This window comes from Myodes glareolus, chromosome 4, assembly GCF_982192425.1.
Source record: "Myodes glareolus chromosome 4, mMyoGla1.1, whole genome shotgun sequence".
NCBI classification, from domain to species: Eukaryota; Metazoa; Chordata; class Mammalia; order Rodentia; family Cricetidae; genus Myodes; species Myodes glareolus.
In genome coordinates, this window is record NC_142029.1 from 93,736,318 (window position 1) to 93,758,174 (window position 21,857).

Here is a 21,857-nt window from a genome sequence, read left to right on the forward strand (position 1 = left end):
CTCTTTTGTTGTTCCTGTCAGTCACAATTTGTTCATAAACCGAATTCTGATCATATTCTTCCTCTTCCCCAACTCCTCCCAGATCTCACCCACATCTTTATCCACCTGACTTCATCTTCTTTCCTCTCTGATTTTCCCCTCCCAGCAAGCATCAAATGAAAATAGTTTCTTGATTAGGGATGGGACTTAGTGTCCACTTGCCCTCTCACGACTGGGATGTTTGTCTGGTTTGGACCTGTGTATGTGCCTGTGGACACTGTCACATCTGGGAGTTCATGCGTGTGTTAGTTCTGCTGTGTCTGGAAAGTGCTGTTCCTTGGAGTCATCCCCCCACCACCTCTAGCTTCTTTAATCTTTCTCCTTCTCTTCCACACAGCTCTCTAAGCCTTGGGGTTTGGGATGTTGATAAATACACCCCATTAGAACTGTGTACTACAAAGTCTTTCACACTCTGAACGCTATCCAGTTGTGGCTCCCTGTCTTAATTCCTGTCTACTACAAGAAAAAGCTTCTCTAACAGGGCTGAGTGATGCACTGATCAATGAGTACAACATTATGTCATTAGGAGTCATTTTATTGCTATGTTCCTTTAGCAGAATAATAGTAGGTTTTACCCCAGGCCCAAGATCTAGCTAGTATCAGGCTCTTGGCCTCTTTAGCAGTATCAGTTATTGATCTCTCTCATACAGTGGGCATTAAATCCATTTTTTTTAATTCATTAAATCCAATTTTTAAAAAGTGGTTGGTTACTTCCATAACATTTGTGCCACTATTGCCTGTGTTGCAGGCAGATCTCTGTTGTTGGTTGCAGGGTTTGTAACTGAGTGATATTGATGATTACTTTTCTTCTCTGGTAGCATGCAAAGTACTTTCCAGCAGCACAATACTAGTCAGTAGGGGTGAAGCTTCTAGTTGGGCACCAGATCCAGGTCTTCATGTTTGACATAAGTAAGTGTTATCTTCAGCAATGGGTCTTACCGTCAGGTAATGGAAAGTAACCAATAGTCTGTGATGTTTTGGGGGGGAGCCTAAGGAATCCCTTTGGCTAGTGACTTAACATCAACCTTTTTTGTCATTTGTTTTTTTGTTTTTTGAGACAGGGTCACTTTACATAGTTCCGACTGTCATGTAACTCACTATGTAGTCCAGGATATCTTAAATTTCACAGAAATCTGCCTTCGTCTGCTTCCCAAGTGTCAGTGTTAAAGGTGTGTGCTGTTATGCCCAGCTTCAACATTACCTCTTAAAGGGGGAGAAAACAGCATGTCATGTTCTAATCTTTACTACAGATCAAGGCCACTGTTTGACTTCAGAATTTTTTTTTTTTAATAGAAGGAAGTTACAGTCTATTAACAGACTTCAATGAAGCCCTGAAATATCCACCTTTTCTTCTGGTATTTTAAATCTTAAATTGAGGCAAAGCTGATTCTTTTCTTGCTGCTATCAAAGGTCTCCAATGCTGTCAATCTCATCTAGATACCTAGCACACTCATCAGATTTACTCAGAACAGTGCCCAGAATTCTCAGCGGGGACATGAGTATGTCCTCCTCTGTGCCTCTTTCTCTAAGGTTTTTCATCTCATATCCCGAATTTCAGGGCATGCAGATGGCCACCCAGCTCATGAGAGAAAGAAAAGAGGAATTCAGGAAGATGTCTGTGATTCCCATTTTTCATAATTGGGAAACTTAGCCTAAGACAAGACTCCCAACCCAGAGCTCTGTCCAGGAAGTGCCGCCAAGTCTGAGTATGGCTCTTATCAGACTGCGATACAAGGACTCCTAGACCCTAGCATCCTAGACCTCTCCAAGTCCCAGAGGCCCCTGCACTGTTCTGAGTGTCTGTGGTATCCTTTGCACCAAGTTTTATTTAATGAATGTCCATTTCTCTCAGGCGCCATCTCAGTACAGCTCCTTTGATTTGGCCTCTTTTGAGTTTCTCCACTTATGTTTTGTATCAAAGGAACTAAGGCTCTTTGCTGGCCTTGAAGCTGTCTTTGCAGAGACCTTTTATCATGTTCTAGTAGCTCTCCCCATCCCTAGGCACAAAAGGCAGCCAGAACAGAAGTGCAGTCACAGGGCAGCCAGGCGTGAGAGGGTTCGCTCAGGTTGGAGCCTTGAAGAGAGTGGCTGGGATGCTCGGCTTCTCTCTCGCAGGCCTGTGCCTGTCGTCCTGCCTCTCTGCTACCCACAGTTCTGGACACCTTGGGTAGAAAGAGACAACGCTAAGATGAAAAGTGCAGGTAGGCTGGGCTGCGTTTACCTTCTTCACTGCTCTGTGTCCAGCTCCCAGGTCAGGGACCGGACTGTAACAGATCCTTAATTAATACCTACCGAATGGAGGCACAGTTAGTTGAATTGATCCTACCTAGAACATGATTTTTAAATGTCTGCCCACATTGTCCCTGAAAATCTGTTTGAGTTGATGGGCACACAAGCACTGGAGGCCAGAATTTTCCAGAATAAGTCCTCTTTTAACTTTTGAAGAAACCTGGGTGGCAATGGCTCCGTGATCAAGGATCTTAATACCCACACTGCAAACACCACTGAGGTTTCATGTGCTTGATTTTTGGGCGTTTCTTCTCTTGGGGTGTTTAAAAATTTGAAAATTGCGCACCGCTCTGCACTTAAATTCAAGGAAGGAGAGATTATAAATATATACAACACCCAGCCTAATGACAGGGACAGTCTGAAGAAAATGCACTATTAGGTGATTTTGTACAGTTAGTTTATACAATTAAGATGGCCGAGTGCAGGCTCTACTAATGTTTGACGCTGTCTTGGGGGACCAGGGTCATATATGCAGTCTGTCGCCAATCAAAGTCTTATTATGTGGTGCGGGACTACATTTTTCTTATATTTGTATCATGTGTCCTTTATAGGGCTCTCCACAATGGCCCCCAAGCAAGGAGGGCAGAGAACAGTCACTGAGAACAAATCTGCTGCATAATGAGCTCAAACCCAAGTCCTATACCCCGTGTACCGGTAGCTGTGATCAAACACCTCAAGAAAGCCACTTGAAGGAGGAAAGTTTAGCTTGGCTCAGAGTTTAAAAGGATAGCCCAGTGGAGAAGAAGACATGGCTGCGAAGCAGCTGGAAGCCCTGGCAGGGTGAGCTTGCTCACATCTGGTCAGACCAGGGATCGGAGAACAAGGAGGGACTGCCGTAGCTCATGTGCTTTCTCCTTTTCTGTATGAGTCAGTCTGGACTCCAGGCCATGGGGCAGTGCTACACACATCCAGGGTTCGCCTCCCTGGAGACACCCGCACAGACAAGCCTGAAGTTGTGTCTCATTAGTGACCTGCAAGATTCTTAGTCCAACCGAGCTGACTCCAGAACTTAGTCATCACACCCTAGGTGACACAAGGGATATTTTAGGCAAATGCATGGCTCTTAAATCAGAAATATGCAGCCTTCCCCATGTGCACAACTTTTCCAGACCTGGACACAGGTGTCCTAGAAAATATCACTCTGCTTCTAATACATCACAGGGCCCTCTGCTATACGAAGGCATAGAGTGTATTTAAAAACAGGAAGGAAACAGTGCAGAAAATCAGCAGAGTCGAGGGTACAACACACTTCCCAAGTGCCCCGGACAGGACTCATTCTCATGGTCCTGCTATAGCCCTGTTCAGCATGTGTGGCTGGGAGAACTCACTAAACACTTCAGTTGGAAGCCAATGTGGGTTACCACAGCTGAGTTTCCAGGGGTGCAGGGGCTTCGGGGTCACCAGCATAGTCTGCCAGCTCTAGGAATCTCTGGTCAGATTTTTGGTACAAAGACTCATCCAGGGGATCAGAACAAAATCCTGCACAGCCCTGTATAAAGATGGCCCAAGCATTTCCCTTTTTATTTCATTTATCTTTGCGGCTGCCACATGTAAGAGCAGGGAGCAGGTGGCTGTGCGCAGAGAGGGAAATGGCCAATGGATGTCTGAGACAAATGGCCCTTCAAGTGAATGACATTTTAAAGGTTACCTTGAAACTGCTTCAGCCACCCAGGTGGCTGTCACAGGATTCCTCAAGATGGTCAATATGGCCTTAGTTGGCCAGTGGGACCGTTGGTTCTGTGCTCTCTGTCACGGGCATTTTGTTCTTGTCCCCACTCATCTCTAGTCTTGTGAGCCCTGCCAGAAGAATCCAGATAAGACATAGAGAGCATAGTTAGTTAGAAGACAGAGTTTATTTCAGAGTGGCATGGGACACCCTCGGGGGTGAGAACGTCCCCAAGAGAACATTGTACCCGTTTACATTTTAGACAGCCTACACTATGTCTAGTGGCCCTAAAATAGACAGCTGTTTCGGTTTCATCTCTTTTGGTTTGCTAAAATACCCTGACCAAAGGCAACTTATGAGAGGAAAGGGTTCATGTGGCTTGTAACCCCCAGGTTACCTCCCACCAGCGAGGGAAGTCAGGGCAGGAACTAGGGGCAGAAGCTTCACTGCTAGCTCACTCTGACTTGCTCCCTGGCTTGTGTTCATCTCTCTAGCTTTCTTATATAGCTCAGCCCCACCTGCCTAGGGACAGTGCCGCTCATGGTGGCCCATGCTCTGCCACGTCAATCATCAGCCAAGCAATCTCTCACAGACATGGCCACAAGTCAATCTGACATAGGCAATCTCTTAATTGAGACTCCCCACAGGTGACTCTAGATTGTGTCAAGTTGACAAGCTGAAGTTAACTAGGACAACAGCTTCCCCAAGGGGTGTTTTCCCATCCAGAGGATTGATGGGTCAATTTGACTGGCAGTCACAAGAGTAGGCATTGGTATGTATGGAATGCATACTGCTGACCTGGAACCAGCTTTAAAGAGTTACAAACAAACGTCATCAGGCAGCTCAGGAAGTCCCATCCAAGAACCAGATTTGACTCAGGTCCTTTTCCTCTGACCAATAGCTAGAGTCCTACAGTTCCTGTCCTGGTCTTCACAGGACGTTGGTTGTAAAGAAGGGGCCCAGTCCTCATGTCCACCGAGCCTGCTAATTTCTAACCGGCTGTCTACCGGTTTCTAGTACACTCGCCAGAATGGTTTCTACAAGTTCCCTAAAGTCCCCAAACTAGTGTTCCCACAAGGGACCGCCCCCCCCCCCCACTGGATTCCAAAGAGAGATTTGCCAAACCCCAGGGTGAGCAATCCAGAGTGGGTGCTTGGATTGGAGCCTGCAAGAGAACAATTTTACTGGCCCAGGTCACAGAGTGATCAAGACGCTTTGTTGCTCAGTCAGTGCAATGAAGAAAATGGAGGCCTAAGAGAAATGTCAGGTTCAGAGCTCAAAGAAAATTCTGGACGCAGCAGTCTCTTAGCTAAAGCTTGAGTCATAGAACATCACCATGTTGTCAGGGTTAAGCCTCTGGGGATACAGCAAGATAAAGTCAGATTCCAGAACTAAACTGGCCACATGCTGCTTCCAGCATCATTTTCTCTACTGAGAAATGGAAACACTAGCTCAGTACAGTGCAAACCCCAGCAATACCAACGCCACAGCCGCAGCAGGAAGACCAGGGATGGAGGATAGCCTGGGCTACATAGTAGCTTCCCCGCCAACCTGAAACTGTTTCAAAAACAAAGAATAAGCAAAGATTTTAGCAACAACCAAAGAAAAATGGACAGATAATATATAACCATTCAATGACTTGTGATAGGAATAAGCAGGCAAATGGAGGAACATTTCTTAGCTCAACTTCTGCCCCTGAGTAAGCTGTTCTCAGTAATCAGGGGGGCTCACAATCTCGCCTATCTTTATCAGACTCTCAAAGCGTTTTAAAGGAGCTTGAGCAAAATGTCAGGAAGGCAGTGGATGGAATATTCCAGGTGTCTGTGTGTCTCTTTGAAGTGGGGCATGCCCTCTAAAACGCAGTCCTTTTGAAAGTCTCAGGGCACGAACATGTCGTCTATCTCAATTTCTCAGCACTAACTAGATCAGATGTTTCAAGGGTGCCTCTACACGGTGGTTTGTCATTTTAATAAGTACTCAGACGACCAGACTCCCCATCCAGACAGGGACCACTCAGTGAAACAGGCATATGTTGCCTTCTCCTTTCCATCAGATGCTAAAGGATCCCAAACGATAAGGGAGGAAGGCAGTGGCCTGTAGAGGGAAGCACAGGCTTGGGGCCAGGCAAGTAGAAATCCCCAAATTGCCCTCCATACCCTCTTCCCCTCTTTCCACTCTGCATGCAGGAGTGCTTTTGAACCAGTCTGGGTCAGGCGGTCTATCCCATTTTTGTGTTTGGAATGTAGCAAGGAACACACAGACACAAATCCTTGCACTTGAGGACCTTGTATCCATCCTAGCAAAATATTAGAAATCCACATGAAGGGATGGAGAAATGGCTCAGTGGTTAAGAGCACTTGCTGCTCTTGCAGAGGGTCTGGGTTCAGATACACCTACATGGCAACTCACAACTGTCTGCGACTCCATTCCCAGAGGGTCCAATGTCTTTGCTGGCTCCACAGGCACCCGGCATGCACACAGGGCACATACACACACTGGCAAAACATGCACACATATTTTTTAAAACTAAATCTCTTTTTAGAAGAAAGAAATGCACTCTACACAGTATATAATGGGGATTGCAGTCACTAACTCCAACAGGCTATTATGCTAATCACAAGTGACAATCCATGAAGCATAATAAACATTTAATAAACTGTGGCAATTATTATTTTTCAAATTGCTCTCAGATTTCTCCAAATACCTTAAACACTTCCTGTGTGACCGGCCCCCAGTTTTAGCCATTCAAAAAACTCCTGAGCATGTGCCACATCCTAGATTCTCCAGGGGCACCAGGGATACAAAGAAATGCTGTAAGAGTACCTGGTCCCCAGCCCTTGAGAATTTCAGAGTCTGGGACACTGCATCCTAGAAGAGAAACACTTGAGAACCCCCAGAAGGGAGCAGCCTCCAGTTCCAGGTCTGTACTCAGAATAGGCCACTTTACTAATGGTATCATTTAATTCATTGTATCTCAGCAATGGCTGGCGATTCTAGGAACGCTACAAACAAAGACATGGAGATAGGAGTCACTTCCCAGGACCACAAGAAGATTCCCAAGCAGGCACGGGAATACATCCCTATCGCCACCGACCGCACTCGCCTGCTGGCAGAAGGCAAGAAGCCCCGCCAGCGCTACATGGAGAAGAGTGGCAAGTGCAATGTGCACCACGGTAATGTTCAGGAGACCTACCGCTACCTAAGTGACCTCTTCACCACCCTGGTGGACCTCAAATGGCGCTTCAACCTTCTGGTCTTCACCATGGTCTACACCATCACGTGGCTGTTCTTCGGCTTCATTTGGTGGCTCATTGCTTACATCCGGGGTGATCTGGACCATGTGGGTGACCAAGAGTGGATCCCTTGTGTTGAAAACCTCAGTGGGTTCGTGTCTGCCTTCCTGTTCTCCATTGAGACAGAAACAACCATTGGGTATGGCTTCCGCGTCATCACTGAGAAGTGCCCGGAGGGGATCATACTCCTTCTGGTGCAGGCCATTCTGGGCTCTATCGTTAATGCCTTCATGGTGGGTTGCATGTTTGTGAAGATCAGCCAGCCAAAGAAGAGAGCAGAGACCCTCATGTTTTCCAACAATGCCGTCATCTCCATGCGGGATGAGAAGCTGTGTCTCATGTTCCGGGTAGGTGACCTCCGAAACTCCCACATCGTGGAGGCCTCCATCCGCGCCAAGCTTATCAAATCCCGGCAGACCAAAGAAGGGGAATTCATCCCCTTGAACCAGACCGACATTAATGTGGGCTTTGACACTGGGGATGACCGTCTCTTCCTGGTGTCCCCGCTCATCATCTCCCATGAGATCAATGAGAAGAGCCCTTTCTGGGAGATGTCGCGTGCCCAGCTGGAACAGGAAGAATTTGAGGTCGTGGTCATCCTAGAGGGAATGGTGGAAGCAACAGGTAAGACGTTTTGCCCTCCTCAGCCACCTGGTCCTCTTCCTGCCCCCTGGCGCATAGACAGCTGTGGCCCTAGAATGTAGACCTTCGTGTCTAAGAATCCCAAAATGACAATGAGGGACACCCTGCTCCATCCCTAATGTGACCAAGGGGCAGTTGCCCAAGATAGAGCACTAACAATAACTAACACAGACTGAGCTCTCCAGCTTCCTGGCATGGTCCTTGACTTTAAACATGTAGTACAGCACTGAGGCTCTTCCACACCTCCATAGGGAGAATCCATGGTCTACAAACAGAAACACAAATGGGAGCAAGCAAACACCATGAAAGCAGCAGGACCCCAGAGCCAGCCTGAATTTCCAATAGGTCTAAGTGCTTCTTGCCCCGAGACAGGCATGGGGTGATTGGGAAGCCTGGGCTGACTAAAAGAGGTGGTGTTTTAGAGCCAGACATCATGGCCCCTTCAACCTCTCTAATGCTGTGACCCTTTAATACAGTTCCTCGTGTTGTAGCTACCCCAATCATAAAATTAGTTCACTGCTACTTCCTATCTGAACTTTTGCTACCCTTGTAATCATACTGTAAAGAGCTGATATGCAGGGCAGCCCACATGCGGCCCAGGTTGAGATCACTGCTGTACATGAGGCCCTCCTCATTAGGAGAGGATGCTGTTGCCTTCTGTCTCGGTGATGGACTATCAACTAGAATATGACGTAGAGCAACTAGGAAAGAAAAAGCTTTATTCTTCTTCCAGGTCACAGTTCATCACTGAGGGAACTCAGGATAGGAACCCCATCAAGCAGGGAGGGGGATTAAAGCAGAAACCATGAAGGAAGACTGCTTCCTGGCTTGCTCTCTCTTGCTTGCTCAACTTGCATCCTTACATAGCACAGGTCCACCTGCCTAGGGATAGTATCACCCGTGGCGGGCTGGATCATTCCACAGCAACCATCAATCAAAAGAACCTCCCCTCGAACACACACATTCCCACAGGTCCATCCGTTGGAACCAACTGGGAGTCCCTCTTCCCAGGTGACTCTGGTTTCTGGTGATAACAAAAGTGAATCAGTGTAGATGGTACCCAGCACGCAGCCTTTCCCAAGTTCATGAGTATTTTATGAGTATTTTGCAGAGTTCTTTTTTTATTTTTTATTTTTTTTAAGAGCATCTATGCTACAGATCTGGGAGAGATGCTCTCCCAGCTGTCCTCTCTCAGGAGCAGCCTGTCCCCTAACTTTCCACCTGCCGAGGCAGATCTCTCTGAAGGTGACCCAGTGAGTCCAAGGTCTAAGAGGATCTGAGCTCCAGTTGAGAACCACAGGCACCACCTTCATGCTTGGACCTTCTGCTTCTTGGGAAGGAGTGCCCACCAGCCAAATGCTGTGTTTGTCTTCCTTTATCTTCCTTCTCTATAACTCACCATTAGACTGAGCAGCGTGCTAACCCTAGTGACGGTTTGTTCAACCCCCCGCCCCGCCACCATGCTCAGAATAACACTTCAAAACCTTGCCAATAGTGTTTATGTGCTTCTCGCCCCCTTTTACAGGGACGGATGCTGAACTGCAAAAGTGCCAGGCAGACTTAAGTGTGCATGTTTGGGGCTCTCATTTATATAAGTCCCCAGTCTTTTCTGCATGCCACACTGGTCCCTAAGAATGTTAGAGGCTTGTTAAAGGCGGCCAAGTACACCCGTCAGCCCTTGAGAATCTGACTGCTGGCTGGGAGACTCAGACAGCACCTCTACAAGCCTTCCCATTTCCAACTCGGAGTCAGTCGGGGTGATAGCAGGCCCTAGAGACTATGCCGAAGGCTGCCTGGCCATCTGCTGGGGGGCCGGAGCCTAGCCAGGAAGCATATGGTGGCAGCTGGAGGAGTCCCTGGGGCTGAGGGCAGTCAGGAAGTAGTAAGCTGATTCGTGTGGATGGAGACTCCAGGGTCATTGTGTCCTTGATAACAGGGTCAGGCTAGAACAAAGGATCACTTTCTGGGGAAGGAGCTCCTCTCTGAGGTCTTGAAGGAGGGATGGGGCAGAGGCGGTCTCATCGTCTCCTGGCGATGCCCTCACTGCCGCCAGTGTGCAGCAGGAGAGCATGCACAGACCACCAGAAGGGGAGTGGATGCTGGTCCTGTTTGCCCACCCCTCTTCCCACATGTCCCTGAAAGCCCTGGTCTATACTGTCCTGTTCTAACTGCCTGATGTCCCCTTCCATAAGCTATGATAGCTAATCTTCGGTCTCTGTCTGTGGGAGGCTGAGACCACCTACTCACAAATGGCATGAGTTGTTTTGTCTCCTTGTTACGCTCATGAAACCCAGCCTTGGTGTTAATTCAGGCCTAGGCTAAGCAGCATAACTCTTCCACACCCTTCCTATGTGCGTCTGGGTAAGTTGCTTGAGCTTGTCTGCAAGGCAGGAGATTTAACTTGGTGGGAAGACTGAAGGGCCAGGTGGAGTGCCACAGGTGGAACACGGAGCCGGTAAGTGCTTTGAAAGGGAACAGATCCCGTGCCAGGGTCTTTTCAGAGTCTCTGGGAACCTGCAGGCATGGGGCCTTGGGCTAGACTGGTTGGTATCCAGCTTGGGTGTTTCTACCTCTACTGGGCTGATGACATACACCCTGATTGGAGAGGCCTGGCTGGGGCAGGCATCACCCTGAAAGCAAAGAGTGGGCTATAAGCCCACCATGCATGGGATGCTTTAGGGAGCCCAGGCACAGATAACGGGAAGCAGCTTTGTATGACCCCTCCCCCAGAGAAGGCCCACAGTGGAACTGGAGAAGACTCCTCTTCAGTGTCCGAAGAGCAAAAGCCAGTTCTTCCTTGGACAGAGATTAAATAAAAAATTGCTTTTCTGTGACCCTAAGCACAGAGGTTTCCTCATCCATAAACAAAACTGCCCTCCCTCTCTGGAGAGGAAGCAACACCTAAAAATAACACAGCCATGGCAGAGCTGCAGAGACAGACACCAGGGGCATCAGAGCATCCTCAAATCAGAAGCCAGGCTGGGTGTTAGCTTGCTTTCCCTTACTGTGCACACATGCATGTCTATGTATGGATACATGTACGTGTATGTGTTCATGAGTGTGCAGGCATCTGTTTGTCCACTCAGAACTATGTTCTGAATGCCTGTCAGCAGCTCTCTGGTCCCTCTGAACTTTCCTTGTTTAAACCCTTGTCCTGTCTCTTTTCCAGTCAGTCTCTTTCAATCCTAGACACTGCTTCAAAAATGTGTCCTTGTCTCCAACTATTTCATTTCCCCCTTGAGCATCTAGAAATGTGTTCCAGAGTCTTGCAAGTCCATTTGTCATTTTCTTCCCTCATTGTAGTTCGAGCTCCTCCACCACAAGGACCATCTCATATTCAGCCTCACCTTCTAGATCCTGGGCACAAAGTAGATATTCAAGAGGTGCTTGGAAAATGATGTGTGGAGTGAGTGGTTGGATAGATGGATGATTGGAGGAATGGATGGTTGGGTAGATAGATGATTGGAGGAATGCATGGTTGGGTAGATGGATGATTGGAGAAATAAATGCTGGGTAGAAGGCTGGCTGGAGGAATGAATGGCTGGATAAGTAGATGATTGGAGGAATGGATGGTTGGGTAGATGGATGGTTGGGTAAATGAATGATTGGAGGAATGAATGCTGGGTAGATGGATGATTGGAGGAATGGATGGTTGGATAGATGGATGTTTGGATGAATGGATGGTTGCTAGGTGGATGATTGGAGGAATAAATGCTGGGTAGATAGATGATTGGAGGAATGGATGGTTGGATAGGTGGATGACTGGATGAATAGCTGGATAATTGGATGAATGGATGGTGTCTTAGTTACTTTTCTATTGCCGTAAAGAAACACCATGACCAAGGCAACTCATAAAAGAAAACATTTAATAGGATTGCTTGCTTACAGTTTCAGAGGGTTCATCCATATTCATCATGGCAGGAAGCATGGTGGCAGGAAGGCCAGCAGGCAGTTATGGTATTGGAGCAGTAGCTGAGAACTTACAACTTATCCACAGGCAGCAGGGAGAGAGAGAGAGAGAGAGAGAGAGAGAGAGAGAGAGAGAGAGAGAGAGAGAGAGAGAGAAAGAGAGACAGAGACAGAGAGAGACAGAGAGAGACAGAGAGACAGAGACTGAGTCTGAGACTGGGCCTGACACGGGCTTTTGAAACCTCAATTTTAAGCCCCAGAAACACAACCCTCCAACAAAGCCATACCTCCCAATCCTTCCTAAATAGTCTATTAACCAGTAACCAAACATTCAAATACACGAGTCTATGGGGGCCATTCTCATTCCAATCCACCACAGATGGATAAATGGTTTAATAGCTGGCGATGGGTTTGATTGAGTGGATAGCTAAACAAATAATGAATGGAGAGTTACATGAATGGAGGGTGATGAAAGATGGATGGAGAGATGGATGTGAAGGAGGTGGATGATGGATGCATGGACCACTAAATGGATGCATCTTAATGCATGTGGCTTCTGTCTCCCAGGCATGACTTGCCAAGCACGAAGCTCCTACATGGATACCGAGGTGCTCTGGGGTCACCGATTCACTCCCGTCCTCACCTTGGAAAAGGGCTTTTATGAGGTGGACTACAACACCTTCCATGACACCTATGAGACCAACACACCCAGCTGCTGCGCCAAGGAGCTGGCAGAAATGAAGCGGAATGGTCGGCTCCTCCAGTACCTTCCCAGCCCTCCCTTGCTTGGCGGGTGTGCTGAGGCTGGGGGAGATGCGGAGGCTGAGCAGGATGAAGAGGATGAGCCCGACGGACTGAGTGTGTCCCAGGCAACCAGGGGCTCAATGTGAAGTCTGTGCTCCATTCAGAGCCTCTTCTTGCCAGACACTAAGGAGCCTGGGAGGCCAGAGAGGCCAATTAGTTGAGCAAGCTTTGCAGGGCCCCAGGAGCATGGGAGCTCTAGGGAGAGGAACAGTGTTTTGAGCCCTCATATCTCTTCAGGGCCTCTGAGAGAGTGGCCTTGCCCAGCCCTCTCAGGTAGTGCTTTCTAGGCCTCAGCGAATGAGAGCATTAGCGAAGGCTGTAGCCAGGGCGGGGTTCCCAGAATGAGTTCTAGGGTGTCCTCTACCCTCTCTCTGATTACTGCCACCTGTTCACTTCCCTCCCTGATTTGGTCTCCTCTAGGGACTGACAGGATTACCCCTGATTCTTACCACTGAGGTCTGTGGATTGAGGGAGGGCAATACTGTCCATGGATGCTCGCCCCACAGCTGGGGATGAGTTCACAGAGACCTCCCAGGCTAAAGCTACCCAAGTCAGGGACAATGCCTTTGAGTCTGAGGCCAAAACCACTTACTAATAACTTCTCTGCGAGGCTCCTTTCTCACCTGTTACTCCCTACTGCGTGTGTGTTTTCTCTTCTATGTTGTGTGAACACTACGGCTTACAGGGTAATTGAGTTCATGCGAGTGACCCTGGGACACTGAGTCCCTAGGAGCACACACAATGTTGTCTTCACAACTGCCTGCTACTCCTAGTCATACTGTGCCTTGCACTTCAAGGACAACCCAGCAGTTGTGCTTTCTGTAGGACTTTTTGGCCCGAGAACTTCAAAGAACCTGTAATATGGTCCTGAACATGTGAATTCCAGAGCGCCAGATGAACTAATAGGTACTAACACAGGGAAGGCAGCGAGAAAAGGTGAGCAAGGACAATTCTCATATAAGCATCTGGAGCCTGGTGTACTTGATGCATGGCTGTAATGCTAAGCCTTGGCAGGCTCAGGCAGAATGGGGAATCTGAGGCCAGCAAGGGCTGTATAGGCCTTTATCAAAAAAAGCAACAGATACATTAACCAACGAGAAAACATCTGCCTCGCTCGCTGCTTGGGGGCTCCAGGAGAAAAGTGGAAACAGAGGTGGCAGAAGGCCAAGGGTGGGCCAAAGTCTGAGGCTGGCAGTGAGATGCCTCTGGATCGCCCTCATTCAGAACAGCTCCAACAAGGCAGTGGTGGCGGGACCCGGAAGGCAGGTCCCGAAGGCAGGAGGTGAGAGAGTTGGTAGAAGTAGGGAAAGGAAAGCCAAATGGTGGAGAAGAGCCATGAGGTCAACAGCCTCAGAGACTCTTCTCTTTCAGTCTGGAGGGCTGATGGCCAGCTCAAAGGATCTTAACTTGAAAAAGAAAAGCTGACCCTGGTCTTGGAAAGATGCCAGCATGCTCCCCAACAGCTCTACCCCAGTATTCAGAGCTCTTAACCAGCTTTGAAAATGGAAGCACTTCCCTGCCACGCCCTGGAGCACGTGGCCTGGGATCTACAGGAAGAAGCTAAGCCAGTCAAGGGAATGGCTTCTGCACCTCAGACTTAGTTCCCAGGGTCCTGGGCTGGTGAGCGAAAGTGGTCTTGGAGGAAGAGTTACACTTAGAAACTGCCCACACATGCAACACGGATCCCTTACTTGGCACCTGGACTAAACCTTGAGAGATGGTCTAGGCCCTGAGTGGTGTGTGCATTTGTGTACATGTGTGTGGTGTGTATATGGTGGGGTGTGTGTGTGTGTGTGGTATGGTGTGGGGATGGTGTGATGTTGGGATGTGGAAGGTGTGGTGTATGCATGTCTGAAGTGTATGGTGTGTATATGGTGGGGTATGTGTGTGTGCATGTATGTGTGTATGTATGTGTGGTGCTGAGGTCCCACAGTGATAAGGTGCCAGTTATGGTCTCAAGCTCTTTCTATGGTGAAGCAGGTCTAGCAGGGAATGGGAAATAAGCTACCATCGCCACTCAGGGGAGAAAACCAGCAGGTCCATAGCACTCAGTAGGTAAGCTGCATCCGGAGTCCAAGGAGGGAGCCTGCTGCTAAGACTAGATGTCTGGGAAGGAGACACAGCAGCTGTCACAAGAGACAGGCACTTGGCCTGGCTTTCTAGACCCCAGGCCTTCACGGGCAGGACCAGTTTCACTTCTTGGTAGGCCATGAACCCTGTCTCTATCAGGACCCATAGTAAGGCAGTTAGGTAAGGATGAGAAGCAGCAGGGAGCGATGGCTCAGCCATGGGCTGGTTCCTGTTGTACACTTGCCTTATTTGTGTTTCTGGAGCATCCCCACAACCGGCCAGGGGAGACCAGTGATTTGGGGGAGTCAGGGCACTAGTGTGTCAATGAGACACTGTAGAAGCTATCAAAGAGTAGGTACACTCTTTAAGATCCCCTAAAGCCAGAGCTGATATGTGCTGGAATTAGGTAGCTACCTTCTTCAGGTTTCTAGCACGGTGACCTAAATGTGGGGGATGGCCCTTCACATCTCCATGGACAGCTGATTTCACTAAAGTTCTTCAAATGCTTCAAATCATTTTCTGGAAGTTCTTGACTAATAAATTTAAAACATGGCTTTATTGTTTAATGCCAGGTCTGATGCTGGCCAACATCTCAATGGGTCACAATTCCTACATATGAAGGAACCATGTCAGTCATGGTCCTTTAGTACGACTCTGAGCTCGTTCCATCCCTGATGGCCCACAAAGGACTGTTGCTGGGCTGAAGATGAGGTCAACAAAAATTCCCAGAGATCTCTGCCCCTTGAGTGTAAGAAGCCGACTTCCTGCTTTCACTACCATGTCTTTCCTTTCTGGAGAAATCTCTTGCTCCATGGGCTGGTAGAAATTTCCCAAAGAAGTTTCTGCCAGTTCTCTTCCTTCCCACCAATCTGGCACCTGCTAGGTTCTGCCAACGTGACCGCAAGATCCTGTTCCCAGGCCTCTCTGCTTCAGATACTGCTCCGGCTCCCACTGGCCTTGTTTACCATCAAGGAACCCACTTGCTTCCTTTTGCTTGGGCTGCTTTGAGATCACAGTTAGAGCTGTTAGCACTGATGGGGAGGAGTCCCCATCTATCTGGGGAACATGTCCCTGTTTGTTATCTGTAGCAACTGGGAACCTTCATTCACACCTCTTATCCCATGGCTGCCTTCCAGCTGGCCTCAGCTGTGTGACTCCCCTGAGCAAGGACCACAGAGGCAGACACAGCTCACCGTGGGGTTGGCGAAGAGCAAAGGTGGCACGCTGACTTTTCAAACATACCTTTGCACCTGTCACATGTGGGGCTGTGGTTAGACACCCCTCCTGGATTCCTGGACGCGGTTCCCCAAATGCTACGGTGAAGGTATCTGTAGCTCTTTGTTACCACAATAAGAGGCATGGCACCCCTCAAGCAAACACAGCCACAGCCGGGGTGGTGGTGGGGGATCATCCTGCAGAAACATCCTTAGGGATTAGCTCTCCAGGCTGCAGACACAGAGGCCCATCTCTCACAGTGGATGCCCTACTGTGCTGTAGAGCAGCATTCCCTTCATCCTGCAGCAGGATAATCAGGCAACACCGTTCTCTGATGCCCAGAGAACTAATAAACCTTGGGAAAAGATTCCGTGGGGAAGAATGGCTTTCCCTGAGGGTCTACTTAACTGCTGGGCCTGGGTTCTCTATCAGTAGTCTAAACTGTTGTGTCGATTTGCCCTCCTGAGTGTAGGATTTCAATCTTAAGAAAAAGAATGTGGCTACCCTGCTAAAGGTTCACCTAACAAAGCGACTTGACCTTAGATAGCTCTTTGTCATTTAAAATAGATGAATCCTAAGTTGTCGGAAGTCAGGTGCATTCCCACTTGGAGCAAACTCGCTCCTGTGTTTGTTCATTTAAACCTGCAATTATTGGCATTTGTCTAGGCCGGTATTGGGGTAGGAGGGTCAGGCCTAGAGAGACCGCTGCCCCAGTAACAGGGTTCACAGGGAAAGCACACATCAAGATGGCAGCCAAGACAAATTGCCAGGGAGCCACACAGTCTGTCTGTCCACCTTTTATTTAATGATAGATAATCAGAACACACCTTAAGTCATGAGTGACTTCAAAGTATCTTTTTGCTTTGACTAACTTCGAAAATACCCACTTTAGGGGGTCCCTGGGCTGTCAGTCAGTCTTCAGGCAAGGCATAAGTAATGACTGTAATCAGGGAACCCTGGGGAAAGACAGGGAGGTTACGGTAGTTGAGGAGAGTCAGAGAGTCCTCATGGGAGACCCGAGCTCCCTGAGAATGTCCTTGGCAATGGAGTTGACAGAAAGTGGGCCCCTGTTCTGGTCATCAATCGGCAATGTCAAAATCTCACACAGCCATGGTGGCTAACTAGGCCTTCCTCACTCAGATTCCCATGTAAAGATGACACAGTGAGCCAGGACATTAATTCATCTTGAGGGGTGGCTGGAGAAGCCCCAGCTGGGACAATGCAGTTAGGTACTGTGTGACGGATATCCCATGTCTCACCTAGCGCCCACCCACAGGCTAAGGAGAAAGAAGGAAACCAAGAGATGCCCTGGCAGACAGCAGCCACACAGACTCCTCCCATCAGCAACCAGCAGTCAGTAAGAGCTCTTGGTGACACTGAGCGACATTGAATGTGGGCACTGCCTGAGAGTGATAGAAAACAGAGACGCAGGCATGAGCCAGGGAGCTGCTGGAAGGTCAACAGCTTCTCACTGAGCATGCCCCTGCCTGAGGGCACAACCATGAAACCTGTGCAGGTGTCTAAAGCAAGATTATCGGAAAAGAAATCCCCAACAGGGCTGTGAATTGAGGAAAGACCAGTAGATACATGAATCTAGGAGCAGACTCCCAGAAAACCCACCCTAGGTACACATAACAGACCCTTTAGACCCTAGCAGAGCCCAGCAACAAGATGTGTCAACCTTTTTGTGGTAAACAGATGTCTAGGGAAGAGTTTTGGAAATAGAAACGTTGGTTGAGATTTTTTTCTTTCCCTCTAGGGGACTATTTGCTTTTATTCAAAAGCAGCTATTCAAATAACCTTGGCTTCCGTGTGTTAGAGGCAAGCATTCTAAACCACAGGGGAGGAATTGGTGAGAACTCAATGTGTTAGCCAGCACACTGAACTTCTTCCTCCTCAAACGGTAGAAGTGTAAGCACAGAGAACCAGGGTCATTCGGGGTGAGGCCGCTGCTGGAAGAAAGTAGCTGGTACATATGCCTGTGCCTTGAGGATCCCTCTGTGTGCACTTGCTGACTGCTGCTGTCACATTCTGAATCACCTCTGAAATAAACACATTGACGGAAGAGACTGCAGTCAGCCCTGTGTGATCTGAAACTCCCAGGCTCTCCTAGCTGGGCTGCTACCAGGAGAATTGAGCCGCTGCAGCCATTCCGGGATTCACCTACCATCTGCTGTCCTTGCAGAGTGGAGCTCACTGGGTCTGGTCCGTGGAGACAAGTGGAAAAGAGGGAAGCGTGATCCTCAGATTGATTGTGCTCTCGAGGAAGAGCCATGCAGCTTGCAGTGTTGCCCTAGCAAGGTCTTCCCTTTCCCCCTCTTCAGGCTAGAATTCTCTCCATTAAGACACTCTATCTTTTGGGGCTCCTAACCGGCTCTCTGTGCATATAAGGATGCTCCTGTCTGTATGTCTCTCAGAACCCCCACAGCAGGAAAACCTGAGCATCAATCCAACTGCTGTTCATTCTGGTCATTCTCTCTGGGCCCGGGAGGCCTTTGCTAGGTGTACAACACCAGTCTTATGGTGAAGGAAACGGAAGTCCAGGCTGGGATATATCCCAGTGGAAGATATCACGCAAGGATCTGAACCTAATTCCCAGCATACATCAAAAGAGAAGGAGGGAGGCAGAGGCAGAGACAGGGAGAGAGAAAGAGAGAGAGAGAAAGAGAGAGAGAGAGAGAGAGAGAGAGAGAGAGAGAAGCAGAGGGCTCAATTCACAAAATGTCCAAAGGGCCTCTGAATTCTCACGCCTTCAGCTTTCCTACATGCACCACCACTATGTTCCAGCAGGAGATGAAATACCAAGGCCAGGGAGTAAGGACGTGTGGACCAAGCTCTGCAATCAGGATGGGAGATCTAGCCAGGATTCTAAGAAGCCTGAAAGCCCCATAGAGGAGTCAAGGGTAAAGCCAAAGTGCTTCTCAGGGTTAGGGCCTCCTGTGGCCCATCCAATGAGTGCATACCTGCACATATAACCCTGTAGCAATGAAAATATGAAGTGCCGCCCCTTTCCATCTCCACTGCCCATTTGAAAGCCTTATTTTCATTTCTGAAGCATTCAAACATTCAGAAGCAGGTATTTGCAAACATCCATCTAGGTCTGCACGGATGAGAGTCCTGGGATTGGGAGTAATCAGGATAGATGTGGGATTGAAATTGAATCCCCAGAGAAGATTATCCTAGAATAAATAGATGCCCCTAACTGGCTGAGACATGGCCCTAAGAGAGCTCCTGCAGGCATGACACCAGCTGGAGAAAACGGGACTGTGGAATGAGGAGAAGAGGAATTCGCCATACTGCACATCACCTTCCAGAACTCTCCAAGATGTTCAGATGGAAACATCCTTGAGATACCACCAAGAGAACTGCTGTTGCTAAGCCCTCTGGGATTCCAAATGGAACTGGGTAGGGAGCCCTCAGAAGTATGGTCAGGAGCAAACGTCCAGGGGCAAATGACTTACGGTAGCTCTGCTCGTCTAAGCAGACAATCACCTTTGGAAGCTCCTATTCAGTTCCCCTTCCCAGGCACATCTTGCCCATGGGCTCCCCTCTGATGCCCACTCTTCCCTTCTGCATATAGCCTTGTTTTTTTTTCTGCAAGTTACATCCAAGCAGTTCTGACTTCGCCTAATTAGCTCTTTTTACATGGTAGCTTTGCCGCCCCTTTCCATCTCCACTGCCCATTTGAAAGCCTTATTTTCATTTCTGAAGCATTCCCTTTAAACTCCCTGTCACCTCTTTGGTTTCTATTGTGAATCTGACATGCCGCTAGCTTAAAAGAGTACATTTCCATATTCTTCTTGCAGATTTGCATTTCCATTTCATCTAGAGAGAAAGCAGTGGAATCCTCAGAAAGCGCTGGTGGGCAGTAGAGAGAAAGCAGTGGAATCCTCAGAAAGCGCTGGTGGGCAGAGGGTGCACCAAGGAAGTGACTGGTTCCTTTGCAATATGATAGCTCAGAGGAAAATTTAAGACACTACCACAGGCAGAAAACCTTGAATAGTAAGAGTTGGTATAAAATTGGATTCCTACATCACTGCCCCAGACCTGCCCTATTCCCTTAATTTATATTGACTCTGCCCGGAAGGGTATATAGAAGCACTTTTGGTTATAGCTGATGTCCCAAATGTTCCATTTTACGTATTTCATCTTCTAAAGAGTAAGCTGTGTCTCGTGAGCGCATTATTCCTGTCCTCAGAGCCTGGCACAACCCTGTCCTTTCCCTCCTTAGGAAGGCTAAGACAGTTGTGCTCAAGGTTCCGTAGTAAAACATTCAAACAGACTTCAACACACACAGAGGTATCAACACTCGGCAGCATTCTCACTCCCACGCCATAGAGGGCAACAAGTCTCCTCCCAGGCTTGTAGCCTCCCAGGCTCGCAGCAGGCTGCAGCCGTGACTTCACAATTCTATCACTACTTCCCCTGACTGACCTTTGAGATGATTGCAATCACCCTTGCCTTGCTCATCAATTTCCTGAGCGAGGTATAAATAGAACCCCACGCACAGGCATCAGCACTCCACACTAGCTTCAGCATGGCTTGTCTAGCTTCTCACTACTACCCTTTCAGGCCTGCAGGCCTGCATTTGGCTTCTGAGTATCTTTCTCTACCATGGACCAGTGAGGGATACCCCATGGGATGCCATGGAGCCTCTTGGGAAGGAAGGGTCTCTTCTGATGGTTTGCAAATACAAGCTTTGATCTCTTTACCTTAGGGGTCGTGGACATAAAGGGACAGCATGTCTGTCCACCTTCATCACTGGCCAGCAACTAAGGATGTTAATTCTTTCCTGTCTGTTCTCCCTCATCTTCTCTTCCTTTGCCTCTTCCTCTTTTACTCCATAATGGCAGCATCTATCTCAGAATGGCTGGCCTTTCAAGAACATCTTAAGTTCAAAGTCAGACATTTTTTCACTCCTGGTAGCTGTTCCATATGCCCCTGAGAGGTCCTGTGTCTCTGCCATGGTGTTTCTTTGCTTCTTTCTCTTTACACTCTACCTGGTTGTATTTGTCAGACTTTCCAGCCCCCATACTCTTGGCAAAAAAAAAAAAAAAAGAAAGAAAGAAAGAAAAAAAGCTTAAAGCAAAATACATGTCCCCAAGGACAATCCCCTAATGACCCAGCTAGGCCCTTTCTTCTAAAATACCCAGAACCCTCCAAAATATGCTACCAGCTGGGGTCCAAAAAACCCTTTATTAATAACAAAGTGAAGAGGATGGCATTTCCTATTTAAACCTTTCAATGTCGCCAGCCTTTCAGCACTCACTCACTCTGCGGTCAGTCACTAAGCATGTACCATGTTGTGGTTAGTTGGGTGTCCAGTGTCACGCCATGTCTTTGTTCAAGGGAGAATGGAAGGCAGTAACTAAAACCCATCTCGCTTCGAATACTCTGTGTGCAGGGTGTTGAGGCTGAGCTGCCTAACCATCAGCTCTTGTTACTGCTGTACCCGTGACAGACAAGGATTCTTACGGAAGGGGAAGCAGTAGCCTCCCTCCCCTCAATCTTCCCCTGCAGTTTGTAAGAAACAGTGGAGGTTTTCAGATTTCACGATAACAAGCCCAACAGAGGCCTTTGGAAAGGACTCTAGGGCTGTGAGACAGTTCAGTGGCACTTGCAACAAGCCTGAGACCTGAGTTCGACCACTTGGGCCACATGGTAGAAGGGGAGAGCCAACTTTCACGGGTTGCCCTCTGATCCCCACATTCATGCTGGCATAGCACCCCTCCCCCACAAAAACATTTCTGTTTGAAAAGAAAAGGCTCTGGATCTTCACGTGGGCAGCCAGTGGAACGATTCACTCACAAATTAGAGGGCTAGTTTGCATGCTAAACACATTGTTCAGATATAAGGGAGCCACGTGGATATTAGCCACAATAGAAGGCTGTAATAAATTAATCTACAGCAGACTAGCCCCCAGAAAATTG

At 48.4% G+C, this 21,857-nt stretch overlaps 1 protein-coding gene across 1 annotated transcript in view; it reads left to right on the forward strand.

Annotated features, from left to right (window-relative positions):
• Positions 1–15,278, forward strand: part of Kcnj5 (potassium inwardly rectifying channel subfamily J member 5) — a 29,538-nt gene extending 14,260 nt beyond the window's left edge. Inside the window, exons 2-3 of the mRNA XM_048458777.3 lie at positions 6,973–7,911; positions 12,406–15,278. Coding sequence (XP_048314734.3) covers positions 6,975–7,911; positions 12,406–12,728 — 1,260 coding nt within the window. The 5' untranslated portion in view covers positions 6,973–6,974 and the 3' untranslated portion in view covers positions 12,729–15,278. The remainder of the gene's footprint in view (positions 1–6,972; positions 7,912–12,405) is intronic.
• The last annotated feature ends 6,579 nt before the right edge of the window (positions 15,279–21,857 follow it).